Raw genomic sequence first — 23,868 nt, forward strand, 5'->3', positions numbered from 1 at the left:
TTTAAACCAATCGAAAACATGCCTACAGGAAGTTGCTGTCCACCATGAATATTTCCACTTAGTATAATCTACTCTGAGGGGGTAAAACTCTCTGGGAACATCTCCAGGTATTCAATTTCTCTACCCGGAAATGCTGGAGACGGAATCTGGGACCTTCAGTATAGAAAGCATGCTCTCTCTTGCTTGGCCATGCTCCCTTCCGAATGAATGAATGAATGAAAGAGCAGCAGAAAAAGAATGCAGTTGGAGGCTATCTCACAAGTAGCAAAGAGCCTTGCAAAGGAATGGCCTTTTGCACAAGGGAGATGGGACAATGTACGTTGAGCTTCACACCTATGAAAATTGCATGTTTCCTGCCTAACAAGAAAGCAAAGCACACCTCTGAGAGGCTATCAAATTTCAAATCAAGTTCCATATAGATTTTAATGCCCGTATAAACCTACAGAAGGCTCATAATATGTTTCCACTGGAAATCTCTACTACCGAACAACTGAGCACCACCACTGATATTTATATATTTAATTATTTTACTTGCCTGTTAATTAAGGTGAATGTCTATAATTTCTCCCTGGTGTAAAACAGTAAAATGTGGTACTTGGTTTTTATTGACAGTCAAACACACTTTTTGGCATCACAACGTCATCATCATCTGTATAGATTTATGTTATACATACACACCTCACACCCCCATCTCATTTTCTCACACAATTCTCTTGAAGCAACTTGTAGTAATCATCATCATCATCATTTGGTTGAACTCAACAAGCAAGAGAACAATTTGCTGTAGAAATAGACTCCATATTGTGCTTGCCACTTCTGCCTTGGCAAAATTTGAATCTGTTTGGCATGGTAAGGAATTCAGAAACAGCTTGCTATGAAATCCATCCTTGGTAGAGCTCTAAAGAATAGAGCTGGATCCTAGATGGCTCCAGTTAATCTCATAAGGGGAAGATTTTTTTAAAAAAAAAAACAGACGATCATATCCTTTAGAAAACTACCAACTCTGGCTTGCGAAAATAGAAGCTGGTTTGCCAGAACCCTGAGATTTGCTCCTGAAATTACCCAGGGATTCACTCCACTGTTTGTAGCCCACACACCTGTTCCAGGCTGGGTGTGAGTAGGAGCCTGAGGTGACCCCTGCTCCATGTGCTTGTCTAATACAGATTGACTCCATGCAATCTTGAGAAAGAATCCTTCACATCATCTACATATTCCCATCAAAGGTGCTAATAATATTTCCCCACCAGTTTCTCGCAGGGGTGATGACATGGAGGTCATCTGAAAATCTCAGGGCATATCCCCAACTGATTCAGTTGCAGTAGCATTCAGCTGGGAGCAGGAGATCCCTTCTAACCTCAACACTTTCCCAATGTGAGTATAGACATTTATTGGTGGCCATGATCTACTATCACCTTGGCAACAAGGCTAGGTTGCCCAGAATTTCTTTCTCAGAGAAACAGTAGGGTCTTCTGTGAGAAATCTAATACAGGATCAGGTAAGACAAGAGGTTCTCCAGAGACTCTACAAAGGAACCATGATTAGCAATGGGAGGGGACCCTATGTTTCCACTACTGCAACTCTTTGCAAAAAAAATAGCATGCCAACCTGTTGCCTATATTGAATTATGACACGCAGAACTCCCCCAGTAGTTAGAATTCTGGGAACATCTCAGAAGGTTTCACAGGCTGAGGAAATCTGTCTACTCTTTCCCCTCCTATCTTCCAAACCAAGATCTGGGAGTCTAACATTTCACAATCACAATATTAAACATTCAGGTCCTCAAGCCCTCTTTATTATTTAGCCTAGAGCATCTACCCTCAAGATCGGTGGATAGGGGGCCCCACCTATCCCCGCGCTCTCATCCAGAAAGTGGGATCCAATACTTACTGGGTAATTCTCCCTTGGCCAGCTCAGCACTAAGCAACTCTTTATGGCTCAGACTCCAGCCAGGCCCAGGATGAGTGGGAGTGGAAGCCGGACTCTTGGTGAAGATGCCACTGATGAACTTGAGCATTTTTCGGTCACGAGTGGAGGCCCTTCCACCCTCCCGGCCTCTCTTCAGCCCTACTGCGGCCTCTGAGGAGCAAGAACCAGATGAGGCTAAGCTGACTGGGCCATGGTTGAGATCACTGTTGTCCAGAGTCTTGCTTTTGTTTTTATGAGGTGACAGTTTCGCCCTGGACCCTCCTCGGGGGACAGTCTCCCCGCTCCCTTTGACTGCCACCTTCATGCGGCCCTTGACTTCACTCTCCGGCCACGACAGGCGATTTGGGGTACCCCCTTTGTGGCTCCCCTTGCTGGCCTTTGGCTCTATACCCACCTTAGCCCCTGTGGTGGTCACCGTTTTGAAAGGCTTATTTGTGGCCAAGCGGAGGCGCCGATTTCCAGCAGCGGGGTGAGGAGAGGAGGCTCCCGAGTGAGAGAAGGAAGAAACACCCACCCGGCTCACCGTCATTTCCATGGTCCCAGGCTCAGGGCCACCCCAACTAGCGTGGCTGACCAACATCCGGCGTCCAGGTGCAGCGGCGCTGGAGGAGCAGCTGGCAGTGGTTGGAGGAGGGATTGGCAACTCATCTCCAGGGATCTCCAAGGTTTCCTTCAAGCCAGCCTTGGAGGGGATCAGAGCCACTTCTGGTTTTGGCGGCACACTGGGCAGGACTGGAACCAAAATGGCTTTGGGCTTTGGAGCTACAGCAGGAGCTGATGGGACAAAAGTACCTTCAGGCTTAGAAAGGGGAGTGGAGGAGATCGAAGGGCCGACCATCACAGGTTTGGGAGGAGCAGATGAAAAGATAATGCCCACAGGTGGTTCTGGTTTGGGAGGAATGATGGGAGCTATAGAGGGAATTGCTGGTTCGGGTTTGGGTGGCAGAACTGGGGCTATGCATGGCAGAGATGCCTCACGCTGGAAGGGCACCACAGGCTCAGGTTTAGGAGCCAGGGGCGGAGCAATAAAGGGGACAGCTGGCTGAGATTTGGAGGTCAACGCCATCTCGGGTTTGGGGGGCACAGCTGGTGCAACAGGGAGCACCAGTGGGTCAGGCTTGGGGGGCACAACTGGAGCCACTGAAGTTCCCAGCACCTCAGACCTCGGCATCATGGCTGGTGCATCCAAGCTGATGGTGGCCTTGGCCTTGGGGGCAGCTGCTGTTAATCCGAGGTTTGGATCCCAAGGGCTGTCTTGGCTGCTGCTGCTGCTAGGTGGGGTCCAGAGAGATCCAGCTCGTCCAGTGCCATCGGGGGATGGGGATGGGCCAGGCGTCTCAGGGCAGCCTGGCGACAACTGCAGTAGGTAGTCGGGAGTGCTGGCGCTGCTGGTGCTAATCCAGAGCGCATCCTGCCGGTGGAAGATGCGCTCTTGCCTCTTGATCTTGGCCGCCTCCTCAGCTTCCTTGTGGCTCTTTAACCCGGAGGGTTCGGCAACTGATGGAAAAGCCATAGGGCTGGAGGGGAGGCTGCTTGCTCTGCCCTCCGGCTGACAAGCCCCATCCTCAGCCCTTGCCTTCTCATCTTCTGGCGGTGGTGGATGCTGCTGCTGCTGCTGCTGTTCCCCTTGCTGGAGCTGTTGAACGGACTCGAGCTTCACAAGGGTCAGGGAGATCAGGTAGGTCGTCCTTCGCTGCAGGGTTGCTCCTCTGCTCATGAGTGCCTGGGGGAACGGACGGCGGCAGTGCCCACACCGTTAGCCAGCATCTGCCAGACGTTTCTCCTCTTGCTGCTGCTGCTGCTGCCGCCGCTGGCTGGGTGGTTGCCACCCCCTCTGGATGGCAGCGGATGCCAGCCGCCAGCTGGAACCCTAACGCTTCCCCTGCTCTGTCCATGCACAAAGGGCAGTTCCAGAGGAATGCTGCAGGAGCCGGAGCATCTCTCCCAAACCTTCCTTATCCCCTTCTCTGCAGCTCAGCTGCCGAAGGCCTGAAGGGGAGCATCTTCCAAGCAGCCCCCCCCTCTCCTGCCAGCGGAAGAGTCCAAATGCCAGAAAGCTGGGCAAAGGGGGTGGGGTGCTCAGCCTCTTTCCAGGAAGAAATCTCAGCCACCACACCGAGCCCAGCGTGGGATGCGGTGGCTTCCGAAGAGGCAGAAGGAAGAAGGCAAAAAAAAAAAAAAAGGGGGGGGTGGCTGTTCCCGGGCAGGGAAGCCGGCGCAGGGAAGAAGAAAAAGAAGAAGGGAGGAGATGTGGGGGGAGAAGGCAAAAAAAAAATATATCACAGCTTCGATGCAAGCAAGTCCCCTTTTGTGGTGCTGCGGCAACCTCGATAGCCCCTCAGTGCAGACCTCATAGTGCTGGCGAGTTGCCAGGATCTTTCACACTTTCCCCCTCCGGTCTTGTCATTTGCAGCGCTCCTACGGTGCATCCTTCGCCCGACGCCCAGCCCTCTTCGTCGGCCTCCCAGCTTGCTGTAATCCGCCCAAGCTGAGCGAGAGGCCAGTCGGACACCTTCTTTCAGCTCTCCCCCACACTCCCCCCCCTCAAATCACCCGCCTCTGCTGCAGCAATTCCCTCCTTCCGTTGGTTTTGGAAGGAGAGGGGGGGTCCTCTGTTCCCCCTCCCCTGGGGTGGTTTTCTACTTTTTTTAGCGCATCTTTGCTTTGCACGCGCTCCGTGCAAGCAGCTTCTAGAGCCCTGGCGAAAGCAGCGGCTAGCGGCAGGCAGAACTGCGGAGATCGCGGCGGTGGGTGGGGGAAAAAACGCGTGGAAATCATTAAAAAAAAAGAGAGCTATGTCAGCACTAGCAGCCAACCCCTTCGCTGAGGCTGATTCCCGAAAAATAAAATAAAAAACAAAAAGATGGAAGCTCTTCCCTGTGTCACGATCGCTTGCTGTATCCGACGGTCCCGAGTGATGAGCAAAAGAATGGGAGGAGAAGGAAAAAGGATTTTTTAAAATATTTTTTTAAAAAAAAGGGGAGGAAGAGGGGGAGGCGGGAGAGACGAGATCTGGAGAGTTATCACATTGAACATACACACGCCAAGAAGTGAGGGCTGCTTTTTTTTTCTTTTTTCTTTGCCGAGACACAAGGAAATCCCGGACTGGATCTCCAGCACACAAGATCTCTTCCCTTTTCTCAGCCAGTCTTCAGACATTACACGGGGCGGGGTCCTTATTCAAGATAGGGCATGTCTGAACCTAACACGCCCTTCCGGTGCTGGCCAAAAGGAGAGGTGGGCGGGGGGGGGGACACGGGCGGCGAGCGCAGATGTGACATCTTTCGACGCAGAGCTAAATTAGCCACGCTAATTGACTTCTTCGGTTGCCAAGGTCATCAGTCAAATCTACTGCAAAGTGCTGGGAAGGCCCACATCTGGAGGTTAGCCTCCGCTGCCTAATGCACTCGCACCTTGCCTGCCTGCCTGCCATGGGATCGGTGGGGTAATTAGAGAGAAAGGGGGTTGCCTGTGTAGTTACAGGTGGCTAGGAGCCTGCCCTGCTCCCCTTCCTTTCTCACAGACAAGCGGGATGGCTCCATCAGGCAAGAGAGACAGGTTCAGGTGTCGAGTTGGTCATCTAAATTGAATGCCTTTTTAATGCAGTATTGATTTAGCCACAACAAGTGTTTGATGCGGTGGAGAACATCCAACATTTGGGGATATTGCCCTGGGGGAACAGTGCGTTTTCATCCATTGGGATATGCCAGGGTGTAGCAGCAGCACCAAATCTGGGCTGCAAAAATCTCAGTGGCTACTACGTGATCATTGGTCATTTGGCCAGATCTAATAGTCTGTCAGGTGCAGAGAATCAGGATCCCATGTTCCAATTAAGATGACTTATTGCTCATGCACAAGAATCGGCTCTAAATTGGTGCTAGATCATGGAAGTCAAGGACTTGGCTCACTTGTGGGATTGTAATGACTGGGCTGTTCCTCTCTTGACTCCGCCCCCAGACTCTGCCTCTTTTTTCCCTACATAGTCCTAAGTCTAACCATTGGAAAATGGCTGGCAGGTTTTTTTTAATGCTCCAGACATTTGATTCACCATGTTCCTAGAATGCATTGCCACATTACCTCATTCAGGATATAAGGGGAAGTTAGGGTGCGATTGCATAGGCTGCTGCACAATTTTCCTTAACTACTCTGTAATCTATTGTTGGGTGGGTTTTCCCAATACACTAATCCATGTATTATGTTTTATCAACTACATTAGTAGTTCATGCAATACTAAGTCACAAATGAACAAAAAACAGTGAAAGTCTTGTGCCAATCCAGCCAATAATTAGTTGATGTCTGAATGGTATGAACTGAAGAATTGTATTAATTCAGTTAACTATGGTTTAAAATGGTATGCAAACAAAACCCTGAATTTTATAAATCACACTAAGATATACTTTGCTTCATTATGAAATTAAAAATTGCATTTTTAAACAAAAATTAATGTGACTTCTATTTATTGTTTATTAAGCACTCATAGTATGCAGAGTTATAACCCATAGCTATATGGGCAACCATATAAATTTTACAAATAAATAAAATTAAACTTTATTGGATTTATTAGATGCATGTTACAGCAATAAATGATTGCTGAATATTACAAAGTCTATGTAGATAACACGTCAAGTGAAATCCAGACCAATCACAATTAATCTTAACCTAAAAATAACCCGTGATTATCTGTACATACATACAAAATAGTAGCAATAAGTCCTTGTGGTTGTATTTTCATAGCACATTGGCTGGTTTCATACCAAAAAGTAACATCCCCCAAAAGTGAACATTAGTTTAGCCTAGCATGTTTGTGTTTTGTGAACCCAGCCACACAGAAGCCTTGTATATATAGTGAAAATATATATGTGAAAACATACCTTCAGAAAGAGAGATAATAAAGAAAATATTGGTTTGTGCTGAAATGGATAGATTGACGTTAGAATTAAAGAATAAAGGAGAGACAGAATATCATGATATATGGAATAGATTTTACCAATTGTTGGAACAGAGAGGTAGAAGTTGGAACAGGAAATAAACAAGATTTGTAGACCAGAAATGTAATGTAATATGTGTAAATACAAATGAATATAAATGGGCAGAATAATTGTATTAGTAAATTGGTAAAGTATGATGAGTATATATGATATTTGTTCTACATTTTAGTGTGTATGGTGGAGATAACGCCAGGATAGTTGCATTATGTCTGATATGTTAATATGAAATGAATATTTTTTAACAATATATATATATATATATATGTGTGTGTGTGTGTGTGTGTGTGTGTGTGTGTGTGTGTATGGTGTTAGATACTTGCTCTAACTACAGTGGTTTCCACCAAAGTCCTCTGTTCTGGCGGGAACAGAGGTTTAACCCTATTGGTCGAAGGGTCTGACAGCTCCCTATAAAAGGGCTGCTGTCAGACTCAACCTTCGCTGGATTGTACTCACTTGTTGTACTTAATAAAGAGCTGTTGTTACCATTAAGCCTGTGTGTGCCTATCCATTACCCAATCTAACACTGGTGACGAGGATGGGATTGGAAGGCAACTAGGTGAACTGAAAGAACGTAGCAATCCAGCAAGTACATCCAGCCCAGAGCTCAGCGTGGCTTCGAGCAACCATTTTTGAGCGACAAACTCAAAACGCCCTCTGAAAACAAAATGGCCATGCACGCCCCACCGACTCCGCATGACCCAGTCACCGAGCACTGGGACTTGTACATGCTACGATTTGACTGCTTCATCGAGGCAAACGACCTCATGGGCTTTTCTGAAGGCCGCAAGAAGAACATGTTGCTCAGGTACTGTAGCCAGGAAGTGTTCGAGACGGTGAAAGACCTCTCTGAGCCGACAACGCTACAATCAGTCACCTGGTCTGTACTTCAGCAGACGCTAAGGACTCACTATGCCTCCAAGCCGTCTAAGCACGTTCGCCGGCATGAATTTAACATCAGAAACCAGAAGGAGGACGAGTCAATTAATGAGTACGTTGCGGCGCTCCGCAAGGCTGCAACATACTGCGAATTCCGAGACCTGGAGTGGCTGATTCTGGACCGCGTAATTTGCAGCATACGAGACATTAACCTACAGAGGAGGTTACTCGCTAAATCTAACCTCACTCTACAGATCGCCTTGGACAAAGCCAGGGTGTCCGAATCAGCTGTCAAATCGACTGAGACTCTGCAGCACCAAAGCGCTTCACAAGATGCGCGGAAGAGTACGTGCGTACATCGCGAGGCTGCAGAGCCCGAGAGCTCAGAAGGCGAAGAAGATGACAGCTGCCACATGCACAGTAGCTGTGCCCAGCCGGCGCACAAATTCAAACCGCATCTCCCACCTTGCGCTAGCTGTGGAGGAGACCATGTCAGATTGGCTTGCCGTTTCCACGACGCAACCTGCCAGCACTGAAAGCGAAAGGGGCACATCGCCAAGGTTTGCCAGAGCGAATTCCATGCCACTACTTGGCAGCCTAGAAGCGCACCAAACCACCAACAGAGGCCCAGACAAGAGGCCTGGCAGAAGCCACCACGGCGCTCAGAGGGCGACAATAGAGTCACCCACCACACGTCAATCGGCAAAGTCTGTACCAGGTGGCCAAAAAAGCTGAAGGTCACAGTCCTCATCGAGGACTCTCCATGTGAGATGGCGATCGACACCGGGTCATCACTGACCATCATACCATGGTCTACCTTAAAGCAGACTATCCCTAGCCTAAAGAAGCAGCATCTTCGCACCCCTGACATCTGCCTATGCAATTACCAGGGAAACTGGGTCCCCATCGTGGGCCAAGGCACCTTCCAGGTGAAGTTCAAGCAGTTCAGTGGGAAACTCCCAGTGACAATGGTCAGCGGCAACCTGCAGAGCTTCCTAGGGCTAGACTGGTTCCAAGCCCTGGGCCTAGAGGTGACCGGTATCAACGCCTTGAAAGACGACGGTGCTGACGCTATCTTTAAGGAGTTCGAGGACGTCTTCGGCACCAGTCTGGGTAAGTATATGGGGACTCCAGTTTCCTTTAGTTTGGACCCTAACATAGCCCCAATAAGGCTAAAGCCCAGGAGAGTACCTTTTCCTCTCCGCCCCAAAATTGACAGGGAAATTGACAAGCTTGTAGGCCAGGGAATCCTAGAGCCGGTCGATCACGCACGCTGGAAGACCCCTATAGTGACACCTGTCAAATCTGACGGGTCTGTCTACATCTGTGCAGACTACAACTGCACAATAAATAAAGCACTACAACAAAGCGCCTACTCTGTACCCATTGTACAGCACCTCCTTCATTCATTAGGCCCCAGAAATTTTTTCGCTAAATTGGACATGGCGCAGGCATACCAACAATTGCCTGTAGATGGTGCTATGGCGGAGGCCCAAACCATTGTGATGCACAGGGGTGCATTCAAATGTCACCGCCTGCACTTTAGCGTTAGTATCACCCCTGGACTGTTCCAAAGCATCATAGACCAGCTTTTCAGGGGATTCCAGGAGTCGTCCCCTATTTCGACGACATCTTGGTATCGGCTGCAAACGAGGTGCAACTTTTAAAATGTGTACGAACAGTTTTGGCTCAAATTAGAGACAAAGGCCTCCGTCTCAAAAAGGAGAAATGCCAAATTAACGTGCCAAGGGTTGAATTCTTAGGGTACCTAATCGATGGCTCTGCGATTCACCCGACCACACAAAAATTAAAAGCAATTCAGAACGCCCTCACACCTCGCAATCAAACTGAGCTGCAGGTGTTCCTTGGGCTCCTTAATTTCTACAGCGTCTTTGTTAAACAGAAAGCCACCGTTACTGAGCCCTTACACTGTTTCCTGGCTAAGTGCGAAGTGGTCCTGGGGCAAAGCCGAGGCAATTTGCCGCGGTAAAACGACTCCTGTCGGCGGATTCCTTCCTGGTTCAGTACAACTAGACCCTGCCATTGGTGCTGACCTGCGACGCTTCCCCATTCAGCATTGGCGCCGTCCTCAGCCACCACATGCCCCACGGAACCGAAGCTCCTATTGCGTTTTACTCCAGGACCTTGTCCGCTGCCGAGCAGAACTACAGCCAGCTGGACCGTGAGGCTTTGGCTGCAGTGGCTGGAGTAAAGAGATTCCATGAGTACCTATATGGCCGTGAGTTTGAACTGGTTATGGACCACTAGTCATTGTTGGGCTTACTGGCTGGGGACCGACCTACCCCAGTGTCATTATCACCTCGCATGACCAGATGGACCATCTTCCTAGCTGCCTACTCCTACTGTCTCATCCACCCACCACGTTCCACTTTGGGGCATGCTGATGCTCTCAGCTGCTGCCCGCTGCCTGAACTTCTCACTGACCCTACCCCTGAGATGCCAGTCCTCCTCATTGACTGCCTGGAGACTGGGCCTGTCTCGTCCAGTGACATTGCCCGTCACTCTGCAAAGGACTCCACCATCAAGCAAATTTTGAAGTGGGTGTGGAGGGGGTGCCCCAAGGGGCCCGTTGGGGATGATTTCAAAATGTATTTTGCCAAACGCGCTGAGTTATCAGTTGTAAATGGCTGTCTACTGTGGGAGGACCGGGTTGTTGTTCCACCCAAACTGTGCATTGCAATATTAGAGGCTTTACACGTAGGGCATCCTGGAATTGTCAGAATGAAGTCTTTGACTAGGAGTTACGTATGGTGTCCTAACATGGACAGGGAGATCGAAGAATGGGTGGCTACCTGCACACCGTGCCAGGAGTCCAGACCAGCTCCCCCAAAGGTGCCCGCTAAGGAGTGGGAGCGACCTCAAGCACCATGGTCTAAAGTGCACATTAACTTTGCTGGCCCAGTTCATGGCCAGAGATTTCTTGTAGTTATGGATGCCTACTCGAAATGGTTAGAGGTAGTCCTGATGACCTCCACTACGGCAGAAGTGGTCATCAAGGTGCTATGGAGACTTTTCTCCACAACCGGCCTGCCCAACATCTTGGTCTCTGACAACACGCCCCAATTCACGGCCATGCAATTTGAGACCTTCCTAGCAGCTCAGGGAATCAGGCATGCCCTGGTTGCGCCATTCCATCCGGCCTCCAATGGTCAGGCGGAGAGAATGGTGATATTTGCAAAAGAGGCCCTCTCTAGGATGGGTCCGGGAGATTGGCAAACATGGGTTGACCACTATTTGCTAATTCAGCACATCACACCCAGTGCCACTACAGGGAGAAGCCCCTCCAAGCTTCTCATGGGTCACTGGCTAAGGTCCCACTTAGACCGGCTACACCCCAATTATTCTGCCTCATCGCCCCCAGACTCCGCAAGCAAGATTCGGACTTTTAGCATAGGGGATTCGGTATACACCCACAACTATATCTGTGGATTCCTGCCACAGTGATAGGCATCACCGGCTCTCGCTCTTACCTCCTAGAGCTCGAGGACGGTAGGAATTGGAGAAGGCATATTGACCAACTCCGTGGCCGCCTCTCCAACTCCACTCTTAGACAACCAGAGGTAACTCCTGCACGAGTTGCCAAAGCCCTACCCAAATGGAGCAAATACTCACTCCTCCCATGGCCAGCTGAAGTCCGAGGGTTCCAGGAAACTTATCTGGTTTTGTTGCAGGCCCACAGCGAGCTCCAAGCGAACCAGCTCTAGAAGCTCCAGCCGCGGCCTGTGAAAGGTTCCAGGAGCTTCCACCAAGTGGAGCTGCGGAACAAATAGGTCCATCCGACCTGTCCAAGGAAACCCCTCCTACTGAACAGGTCAGGCAGAGCAACTCAAAAGCCCGCCTGCCTGCATGACTACATAACTAGTAGGATTGTTCCATCCAAGAGGGGAGGGGTGTTAGATACTTGCTCTAACTTCAGTGGTTTCAACCAAGGTCCTATGTTCCAGCGGGAACAGAGGCTTAATCCTATTGGTTGAAGGGTCTGACAGCTCCCTATAAAAGGGCTGCTGTCAGACTCAACCTTCGCTGGATTGTTCTCATTTGTTGTACTTAATAAAGAGCTGTTGTTACCGTTAAGCCTGCGTGTGCCTATCCATTACCCAATTATAGTCTTCTATTATGGGGAACTTATTTCAGAGTTATATAGCCAGGTACCCCCGATATTTGTAATATAGTCACTACAATCTAATTATTGGCCAGCTAGTTTGATGGATGTTAGTCCAAAAATATGTGAAGGGCAGCGTTTTGCCTATTCCTAATCTAATCCAGTAGTGACTTAGTTCACTAAATGTTTACAATAATCATGGTTTATAATAAGCCATAATTGGCTATGTTCAATTAGCTGTAATTTAAAAGCCCATTTTAATAGGCCTCAGTGACTGAATCAGCATAATCTGCCAAAGTCTGCAAAAAACAAACAAATACCCTAACACGGCTTAATGTTGTATGGGACCTGAGCCAATCATTAATGCCTCTTTAAATATCAACAAAGCAGTACCTTCCTTCATTATTTTATCATGTCCATAAGTATATAAGTGGGTTGCCTCCTTCTCAACAGGTAGTTCAAAATTGCAAAAAGGCCAGGATAATAAGAAAAGTGGAAGTTTTGCAACCATAGATTTTGGCCAGTTGAACCAGAGGAAAGCCATTTTGCCATGATGCCAGCTTGAGACCAAGGGGTGTGGCACCATGTCAGGAGCAATGCCGAAGCCTTAGGTCAAAGGGCCATGTTTTCCACAAGCACTTCCTTATCTCTTAAGTCCTGCTGATATGTGTCCATTTCCAGAGTTTCTATATGTGTTTGCCCAACCGATAATATGATATTGCCAGAAAAAGGGGCCAATTAATGCTAATTGCCTCTAAATATCCCAATTGACAGCACTATTGAAAATTATTCATACTGAAAAAGCAAGCCTGCTCTACTCTGCACTGGCTGTTTCCTTTCCAAAGTGCTGAGGGAGCAATTCTAGCCAATTGTACTTACATCATAATCACTACAATTCTCTACATGGGTTGCAAGTTATTTCACTATGCTGGAGAGGAAGCTTTCACATGGATATGTTCATATTCACATAGTTGCTGCCACTGCAGAAAACACTTTCTTCCAGGAGGTTGCTTCCAGAAGCAGCTGATATGGGCACACTTACTCTACTTTAAACCAACATGGTGCTCCATTTGAAAAACTGATTATCTACATACACATGCTTCAGAGGTTGGTTGCTGCTGGTTCGGCCCGGTTCGGCCAAACTGGTAGTGGAATTCAGGCCTGGGTCGCAGAACCGGTAGCAATCCAGGCCTGACACGCCCCCAACCAGTTCCCTCGCCGCCGCTGATGTTGCCATCATGTTGGATTTTAGTGACTGCGCATGCACAGTTTACTGTAAATTGTTCTGCGCATGCACGCACAACAATTTCCATTGAACAGCACACGTGTGTGCAAAACGAGCGTGTGTGAGGGTTGCACACGGGTTGCAAACCAGTAGTAAAACCGGCAGCAAACCACCCCTGACACGCTTGGCTGAAATCTGCCAGGAGCTATCTCCACATGGACAGAAATCCACTGCTCAATTTAGGAGCAGGTATGCAACAATGTAGAATGGATTCAGAATCAGAAGTTGCTACTGTAGGCAAAACCATTTGTATTCAAATCTCGAAATACCTACTGTGCATTCCATGTGAAATCTTTATGCTAGTTTCTGGATTTTTATTTTTAATTTTATTTTTTTGCACAAGAGATGTGTGAGTGACCGAGGAAGCCAAAACAGCTTGGAAGTAAGAATTTTTTAACAGTGATTCAAGGGCTAAGTTGATGCATCCTTTGGGAGTTGTAAACCACAACCTACAAACCATAGTAGTTGAGATCATATAATATACTAACCCAAAAGTAAACCAATGACATTTTGACTTAGCATCAAAAATTAGATTTATATAGCATTTTAAACCACAGTTCACTTAATGACACTTTGACAAAACATGTCACTGTTCTTTTCTTGCCAATATTCCTTTTACTGGATGCATCCTGATCTCTTTGCAGGTCTGAAAAATAGCATGCTTCCATCTTGCATATTGTGAAATATGAAGACAACAATGTTAATTTTAAAAGAATTCCTTCCTATTCTAATTAGAATCATTGTTAAATGGAATGCCACATTAGGGCTTTTTGATATGCTTGATGTAATATTTTGATAAAAAATTCTTTTTATCAAAGATTATTCTATTTTGCTTCTCGACTATTCAAAATTTGCCATTCACATATCCTTGCTAAAGTGATGGGGGCATTCTATAGCTGGTTTAAAACAGAAGATAAAGGCGATCATTTGAGTAGAATTGAATCACTTCCCAACTATAGCGATTTTTCCAGTAGTTAAGTTAGTGTCTTAAACTAACTATTATTGCTGATATAACGGTAATAAGTCACGATTGTGATCTGCCACAACGCTACAAAGACTTATGTTAAGTCACTGCATGTATCTTAGGCTAGGTATGGGTCACTGTATGTGGTTTACAAAATAAATTAGAAATCGTAGCTTGCATTGGGGTAAAGCTGAGCTTTGATTATACTTTGTATCCTGGCTCATATAGGCCAAAATTAACTATTCTTCCAGTTAGCGGGGAATATTACATATAGCATAAGGCTAAGGGATATTAATTCAGTCTTTCCTTTTCTCACTAGCAGGAATGATATGATATCCAAAAGCATAATGGAAGAGCAGACGCCAATATCTATGGGCCCATCTGATGCTGACCATAGCATATGGCTTGGAATTTAAGAAGAGTAAAGGCTAAAGGGTATTAATTAATTATTGAAATTAAAGATATATTGGATATGAACCAAAGAGAATTGGGAAAAAATGTGTTAGATCTCAATGAAGCTGCCTGATCTTATAGAACAATGAATATATAGGAAAGGGAAGGTTTAAATTACAAATTAAGAAGCGAAAATGCATGGTATATGAGAAAGCATAAACTGATATAATTTAGGTTGTTATGAGTTCAGATGAATCTAAGGATCCAGAGGTTGTGATAGTTGCAGTTTACAGCACATCTGAACTTATAACAACCTAAATTAAATCTGTTTATGGTTTCTCATATACATTTTTGCTTTTTAATTTGTAATTTACACCTTCTCTTTCTTGTATATTCATGAACTCTGCTCCATAAGATCGGACAGCTTCATTCAGATCTAACACGTCTTTTCCAATTCTCTTTGGATCATACACAATATATCTTTAATTTCAATAATCAATTCATACTCTTTAGAATTTACTCTTCTTAAATTCCAAGCCATATGCTATGCTCAACATCAGATGGGCCCTTAGGTATGGATATAAGGACCAGACAGAGATTGGAAATTGCAGAACATTCTGACTATATGTAATCGAAGAGGAGGGGGGGGGGAACTGTTATGTGATATGAATGGAGGGTGGAACAAGGCTAGAGAGTAAAGAAAGAATGATTGAGATATTCAAAAGCTGCAGAATGAATAAGAATAGCGATTGATGAATATTTGCTTAGAAGAAACTGTTAATTTCAAATATATAGTGTAAGCACTGGTCTATTCAGGCTGGCAAATTCGCCACATGGCAAAAGAATAAATATAAACCTAAAAACACGATTGATTTGATTATGTGATAGACTGCGAAGAACTAAATGTTACAAGGATGTTGAATAGTTCTGAAGATGAGATAGAAATTTTCTATTAGTATGGAGAATAGGTTTTCAGAAAAAAAGATGTGGAAAAAACAAAAAGAAGCAAAAGCCAGAGCAAAAGTAGAATAAATACAGGGGGAAAAAACCTATGAGAAATAATTAGATTCTTAAACATATTTATGGATAAATATATAACCTGAATGATTTTCAGGGAATATTAGATAGATTATCTGATGTAACAAGAAATACAGGAAGACCATGATAATTGTGTCAGGGAAAAGGGAGCAAACAACAGTAAATTCTACATATATGGTAAATAACTAGAGCTAGTAGATGCATTTGTGTATCTACCGTGTTTCCCTGAAAATAAGACAGGGTCTTATTTTCTTTTGACACCTGAAATAAGTGCTTGGCCTTATTTTGGGGGAGGTCACATTATTTTTGAGGGGCAAAAGGCCCCCTAACCTTGGCCTGCGGCCCGCGAATCAGCTGATCCAGAGAGGGCCAGAAGTTCTGTCTGTGTTTCTGGCACACTCTTGCCAGCCCTAGCATCACTGGGTCTGCTACTCTTTTTGCAGCCACCATTAAGAGAAGGGGTTTGCTAGGATTTGCATTGATGGCAGGTATATGTGGGGCATGTGGGGCACGTTGTCCCCTCCCCCCCAGAAATGGTGACTGTCTACGCATGTGTTTAAATATTTTAGGGAAGGGGTTTTTTGGGGGGGGAGGGGTTATTTTAGGGCATGTGCTCAAAAGCCTGATGGGGCTTATTATCCGGGGAGGTCTTATTTTCGTGAAATCTATGTTGGGGGGAGATGAAGAAATTTTAAGCTATGCTAATGCTGCAAGAACGATAATGTATTGTGAGGAATATACGTTTGTCGAAAAAGCAAAAATGACTTTATAGCGGAGTGTTGTTCTGTCCATTTTACTATAAGAAGGTGAGTGGGGATGTGATTAAAAAAAGTGTCTAAAATAAATAGGTTGATGAGTGAATGGAGATTGAATAGAAAAGTGAGTGGCCAGAATGAAAGAATTATGTTGAAGGGACTTGACGTACAGAGAGAATGAATGAGAATCAAATTGTAAAACAAATTTATAAAGAGTGAGTGAAGGAGTTGAGAGAAAGTGGAAGCCTGGGAAAATTGTGGCTGAAATAAATAAATGAGATTCTCAAAGAGAGAGGGAGGGGGAGGGGGAGGGGGAGGGAGAGAGGGAGAGAGAGAGAAAACACAAGACATATACGAAGCAAGCATTGTGTAAGCGTGATGGAAATAAGGATAGTTTGCAAGGAGAGTAAGTTATATAGAAAGTTTTAGTGAATAGTGTTTGTGTCAATATTTTTTTTCTTATCTCCTGCCTACAATTTATGTTGTCCGCTATTTCTCACTCCTTTTCTGCATTGCATTTCTATGAAGTGCAAGCAGTCTTCCTTTTGTGACTGTCCACGCTTACAATGGAGATGAAAATAGTAACTTGAAAACCAAGTTACTATTTTTTTCATATACGATTTTCACAGGACAGTAAAGCAAAGCAATAAGATCATAAGCATGGTTGGAGTTTCACCTAGGAACCGCTTTGCTTAATGACTGAGTGGCCTGTCCTCCTTGTGGTGGTTAAACAAGGTCTACCTGTAATGTCATGAAAATACAGGTAGTCCTCAGCTTATGACTACAATTGAGCCCAACATTTATGTTTTTAAGTGAGACATTGTTAAGTGAGTTTTGCTCCATTTTATGACTTTTCTTGCCACAGTTGTTAAGTGAATCACTGCAGTTGTTAAGTTACTAACACAGTGGTTGAGTGAATCTGGATCCCCCATTGAGTTTGCTCGTCAGAAGATCGCAAAAGGAGATCACATGACCCTGGGACCCTGCAACCATCATTAAAAGTGACTCAGTGGTCAAACATCTGAAGGTAAATCACATGCCCATGGGTATGCTTCAATGGTCGTAAGCATGGGGAATGGTCATGTCACTTTTTTCAGTGCGGTTGTAACTTCGAACGGTCACTAAATGAGCTGTTGTAAGTCGAGGACTACCTGTACAAATGGATCCTGTTTGCCCAACTAGCTGGAGGAAGAAATCTTACATAAGAGAACATGTGCAGTACCACTTTTAAATCCTGCCCTCATAGCAGGATTTACACAAGATTCCAATGTCATTTAAAACTCAGGGCTGCAATCCGAAGACTTTTTTGAGCCTTTTCCTACTGCTGAGCTGAAATGCTTGTCCATCTATTCTTGTGCTGGAAAAAAACTATACTACCTTGAAATTCCCATGACTAATCCTTCTCCTACCTGTGTTCACTCTGTTCCCAGTCACCTCACCCAGGGTTGGGCTGCTGGGGGTTCGCAGGGGTTCGGGAGAACCTCTAGCTAAGATTCTGTGCCATTTGGAGAATCTCCAAATCCCACTCCTGGCTGGCCCCGCCCACCCCACCCTTTCCTTCACAGGAGTCCCCACGCGGCCTGTTTTGGATGCAGGTAAGTGGAGGGCGCGCGTGGAGGCTCAGGGAGGGCGAAAAATGGGCCCACTGGAAATTCAGGAAGGCTGGAAATGGGCACGTTTCCGGCCTTCCCAAACTTCCAGTAGGCCTGTTTCCAGCCTCCAGAGGGCTTCTGGATCCCGTGGAGGCCATTTTCCCCTTCCTGGAGGCCAGTGATGGTGTTCAAATAATTTAACATCCAGTTCTCTGCCCTAATGACCAGCTGGATAGGCGTGGCTCAGTGGTCATGTGACTGGGTGGGTGTGACCAACTCAATGTCACTCACGTCGATGGGCACTTCGCCTTAGCCTTTACAATGTAATAAGGGCTAACCAAAGAGACAGTTTCTGTAACCAGGGCAATAAGGATTAGGCTAGAAACAACACCACAGTGTTTCCTTCCTGCCTTCTTTATAGGATTAGCCCTGTAAAGTGGAAAAAAACAAAAGGAGATTTCTGCCAACAATCGGTTCTCCAAAGTGTCAGAAAGTTAACAACCGGTTCTCCCGAATAGATGCGAACTGGCTGAATCCCACCACTGCTGGAGGCTCAAGGAAAGCCTCCAGAGCCCGAGGAGGACAAAAACACCCCCTCCTGCTGTGGTGCAGGAGGCTGACTAGGCCACGCCTACTATGGCCGTGCCCACGCAGCAACTGGGCAGAGAACCCCTGCTAAAAGTTTTGAAGCCCACCCCTGACCTCACCTCTTCAAGACAACGAGTGACAAACATACCTTGAGGCTATCCTTCAACAGTATTGGAAGAAGGGAGAAAATATAAAACATTCTTACAGCTAAGGATGATTTAAGCATATTTTACCCATAGGTTATGGTTAAGCTGAAGGCAATATCACAGAGCCATGGCAAAAAAATGATGTTAGAACATGTTTCTGTCATGGTTAGATGCAAGGGACAAAGGCCTTATGGAGTATACAGGCAAGATTGGTATAACAATATTTAACTGATGGAATATCAAGATGCCAACAATTTTGAAAACTGCTCAGAGTCTAGCTCAAATCACAAGAATGGTAGATTTACGTACAAAGCTGCCTACCCCATGAATTCCACTGAGCTGATACAAGAATATTACTGTCTGTCTTGGTGTAGCAAGAAGTAAGCTAGCACTTCTTTAGATGATTACCATGGTTACACAATGCACAAAATGCTTGAGATACACAATACAAAATTGTACTCAATACAATTGAGACCCACTGTCAGAATCTCCGACCAGATCCACATTTCAATAGATGAAAAACAATCCAGGAGAGAAGCAACCTAGAATGAAGGAGAAATTTCGTGACAGTGAGAACAATTAATCAGTGGAACGACTTGCCTCCAGAAGTTGTGGGTGCTCCAACACTGGAAGTTTTTGAGAAGAAATCAGACAACCGTTTGTCTGAAAGGGTACAGGGTTTCCTGCCTGAGCAAGAAGTTGGACTGGAAGGCCTCCAAAGTCCCTTCCAACTCTGTTATTCTTTGTACTTATCCAACTATATGAAGGAGTCGATAACCATTAGGCATAGGAAGATGAATGCTTGTCAAAGGGGCAAAGAAGTGCAATTGTTCAAAGCCTTCTTAATATCTTCTGGGCTTCAGCTTCTTTAGACTTTCAATGAACAGCTGTAGAAGGGCACTTTGCTTTCACTAAATAATCTACCCAGATCTCATTGTCAAACATATTGCTGTTTCTTCACTCCTCATGCCATCCCAAGTAGTACAACACTATTGGCTATGATAGAAACACACAATGCTAGATAATTTCCACCACCTCCCCAAGCTACTCAGTCTCCTCCTAGATTATATTATAGTCTTCCAAACAAACAAAACCACATGTACAATTATTAGGCTTAGGAAAGTCACCCATAAACCACAGCCACATGGCACACCTTAGATATCACTGCCTTTGGGAAAGCTTTCATGTTTTTTTTTCCTTTACAGAACAGAATGAATGGAGGAAAAAGTTAAAGTGAAACTTCAGACCCGATCTTGTCAATCTGTCATGAATAGCACTAGCATTAGCACTTAGACTTCTATACCACTTCACAGGGCTTTACAGCACTCTCTGGGCAGTTTACAAATGACAGTATATTGCCCTCAACAATTTGGGCCCTCATTTTACTAACCTCAGAAGGATGCAAGTCTGAATCAACCTTGACCTGGTCAGGATCGAACTCCTGGCTGTGGGCAGAGTCTGCCTGCAATACTGCACTCTAACCACTGTTCTGCTGCCACCACAACGGTTAAGTGCACCTCGGAGGTTCTATTTGGTTTATTTTTTGCTCTGCCACAGATCTGTAATTTGTTCTAATCAATTGATGAAAAGTTAGTATTCTGCTACCCATTGCCTCTTGGTCTTGGCTTTTCCTTTAGGGTAGGGGTGTCCAAACTTGGCAACTTTAATTGTGGACTTCAACTCCCAGAATTCCCCAGCCAGCTGGCTGGGGAATTCTGGGAATTGAAGTCCACAAGTCTTAAAGTTGCCAAGTTTGGACACCCCTGCTTTAGGGCTTCCAAGTCTTGGTTTGACTCTTTATATACCCAAATTAAACAGGTTAGAACACTGAACCATGCTCTTTCTCAAGCAACTAATCGCCCCATAAGAACCACACTAGAATTAGCTTTAAGCAGCTCTTCCTTTTTTTTTTTTTACCACAGGTCAGATTTTTATAAGCACTTTTTGTGCTGCTAACTGGAGCCTTTCAAAAGCCCATGCAGTAGTGATTACAGATGGGACTATTAGACCCAAGAGCAGAAACCTGTTTCCTATTTATGCCTAGAAATTAAGAAATAAATAAATAGCCACACTGCGAAGAACGTCCTGCCGATCATGCATTGTCCCGGACATTTCCACCACTTATATCCTTGTTAAATCCAGCCGTCTTTCTAAATTGGAGAAGCTAACAAATACATGCATTAGATTTTTAATAAAAATCCTAGATTTTGTTGTTATAGCAACCAAAGCTGTGAAAATGTAGGGAAACAGCAGGAATAATTAAACGAAGCGGTGAAATCAACATTAATGTGAACAGTAAAAGGTACTCACATCATCAAAGACAGAGACTGAATATATGGGGAGGTGATATGTGGGAAGCCTGGAAAGACAGTGAATGTCCCCAAACAAAAGGCAAAAATAGGCCTATCAAATAGATCTATTTAAATAATTAAATAGATTGTAGCACAGCTATCAAGCCAGCTACAAAAGCAGAGAATCTTTTGCCTTTACATGACAAAAGAAATATAGCAATAGAAATACAGAGCTTGAGAAGTCTGAAGAAACAAACACATTTTACCATGAAACTATGCTGGGTTGACTTAGCCTGCTAAATCATAGTTTACTATGATGTTCTGAATAAGCCACAATGCCTGGGCTCACAGCATTCAAGCCAATTCTCACCCCTAAACACATTATAGCTAGCATAATAAATCCAATCTATGATCTAATTCATTCATCCTGCTAAGGAACAGTTTATTGAATTGAATAAATCATAGTTGGTTGGATTCACACGAGACTCAAAGAATAAACAAACCTTAAAACCAAGTTTTCTGGGTTCATGTATTGCACTATGCCAAAATGCAACTTGATTTTCATGACCATTTAATGCAAAGTTAGCTGCTGCTATTAGAGTTTTAGACTTATGAATTCTGAAAGGAAAAAAAAAAGAATGAATGAGTCTACGTACAGCAGCATGCAGCTCAACTTCCCTGACTAGTAAAACAATGATGATTTATGGATACCCATCAGGGATCCATTCTAAATAAGCTAACTGATGCTAACCAGCATGGACAACCTTTTAAATTCTGCAAACAACATACAGTGTAGGAATCAGACATGCATGTAAAAAACCACATGTAATAAAGATGTGGAGACTCTAGAAAGAGTGCAGAGAAGAGCAACAAAGATGATTAGAGGGCTGGAGACTAAAACATATGAAGAACGGTTGCAGGAACTGGGTATGTTTAGCTTAATAGAAAGAAGGACTAGGGGAGACATGATAGCAGTGTTCCCATATCTCAGGGGTTGCCACAAAAAAGAAGGAGTCAAACTATTCTCCAAGGCACCTGAGGGTAGAACAAGAAGCAATGGGTGGAAACAAATGAAGGAGAGAAGCAACTTAGAACTGAGGAGAAATTTCCTGACAGTTAGAACAATTAATCAGTGGAACAACTTGCCTCCAGAAGTTGTGAATTCTTCAACACTGGAAGTTTTTAAGAAGAGATTGAACAACCATTTGTCTGAAAAGACATAGGGTTTCCCGCCTGAGCAGGGGGTTAGACTAGAAGACCTCCAAGATCCCTTCTAACTGTCTACAGGAAAGTGCTGTTTTGCTAGGTAAAAAGTGCCCTCCCATCCCAGTTGCCTTTGCAACAGGCCTTCAAAGAGCTTGGCCATCAGATTTCCAGGCTGGGGAGGCGGTAAAGGGCAGGCTGAACAGAAGGGTGCTGAGTCATAGAGAGATCACAGGATATCCCACTGTACAGTAATGAACAAATCCAATTTCGATTGCCTTACCGTCTAACACTTTTCACACTCAGGTAACAAAATAAGCATTTCCCCTGCTTCTTCAGAGCAATAGTAGCACCAGGGAGGACGCTGTTGATATTTATTGACTCCTACTTTCCACCATACATGGGAATTCATTACTCTCATCTGATCAACCATGTTCTTTTGGCCAGAATCACAGGTATGTAGAGTAGATATAGTTGCTAAGTAACCACATTGCCTGCTCACTATTGTGCGGCCAGAATAATTTGGTAGTGGTGGGGAGCACACTAAAATTAAGAAGCCTTGGGTTTCTCTTGCCTAGATAGCCAAAGAACAAAAGCCATGACTTGGACCACTGTTTCCAGTAGTATTTCACTGCTGTTTCTCCCCTTGAGTTAACCTTATTCCTCTACTGCACTTAACATCAGTGCAAAGTACTTCGTACGGAATGAAGAAAAGTTGTTGCTGCAAAGGCGAGACAAGTCAGGCAAGAACACCAGAAAAAAAAGCCAAAGGAAACAACCAAAGAAATGTAACTGCAAATTGTTATTTACCAGACTTTAGAAATGGGATAAACTACAAATAACAAAAACCTTAACAATGGTGTCCCTAGCTGCAGACGTCTTTAAAACATCTGTTTAAAAACTGGAATCTTCCTTGCAGCCACATTCCTCCACTCTTGGACTCAACAGGAAAACATGCCGATAAAATGTGTGCTGCCTTGACAACCGTGTTGTAATCAGCCTCAATTGCAAGGCTCAGTAACAAGGTGAGGGAGTCTATATTTACGTAGTAGTACTTTATTGTCGTTGCATCTCTTACAATGAAATTAATTATGGTTTTGTTGTGGGAGTTTTTAAGGACAGTGATCGGTAGAGTCCCCTGGCTTTGCTTGTCCTCGCATCCAGAGTCGGTAGCCAGCAGGAAATAACTATCTTAAGTGCAGCAGGATAACCTGGAAGAATGTGGCCAACTTTCACATGTCCAATTGACAGGATGCCCATGCAGAGATACTCTACATTCATCCCCTGTCATTTGGGCTATTTCTGAACAGGCATCTAGTCTTCTCGAAGATCAGGAGATCTGTCTCTAAAAATAGTCTTGCTGGAAGATCAGGAGAGTGGATGAGGGGAGTGGGATGAAGTTGGAGGAGCTCCCACAGGACATTGAGAAAGCTCCACCCCCCCCCCCTAGAACCCTACCCATCCTCCATTCTACCAACTTGTTGTTCGGGTTATTTTTTCATTTCCCATGTTCCCGAAGATTGGTAAACAAGTTTAGCATTCTTCTTGTTCTTTGAACTAGAATAGTATATAATATTTTTGGGAATAGAATAGGAATAGAGGATAGGGTAGGAGAGTAGAGTAGAGTAGAGTAGAGTAGAATAGAATAGGGTTGAATAGAGTAGAGTAGAATAGAACAGAAGAATAAAGAATAGAATAGA

At 44.9% G+C, this 23,868-nt stretch overlaps 1 protein-coding gene across 3 annotated transcripts in view; it reads right to left on the reverse strand.

Moving 5' to 3' along the window:
- Positions 1-23,868, reverse strand: part of AGAP2 (ArfGAP with GTPase domain, ankyrin repeat and PH domain 2) — a 191,445-nt gene that overhangs the window by 100,232 nt on the left and 67,345 nt on the right. For 2 of the 3 annotated variants that reach the window (XM_081937624.1, XM_081937623.1), the window contains exon 1: positions 1,888-4,004. The exons of the other annotated variant lie outside the window; for it this stretch is intronic. In XM_081937624.1, coding sequence (XP_081793750.1) covers positions 1,888-3,643 — 1,756 coding nt within the window. In that variant the 5' untranslated portion in view covers positions 3,644-4,004. Of the gene's footprint in view, positions 1-1,887; positions 4,005-23,868 lie in introns of those variants that run through there. 3 annotated transcript variants of the gene reach the window in all.

The sequence above is a fragment of the Natrix helvetica genome, assembly GCF_964273705.1.
Source record: "Natrix helvetica genome assembly, chromosome: 1".
Taxonomy (NCBI): Eukaryota; Metazoa; Chordata; class Lepidosauria; order Squamata; family Natricidae; genus Natrix; species Natrix helvetica.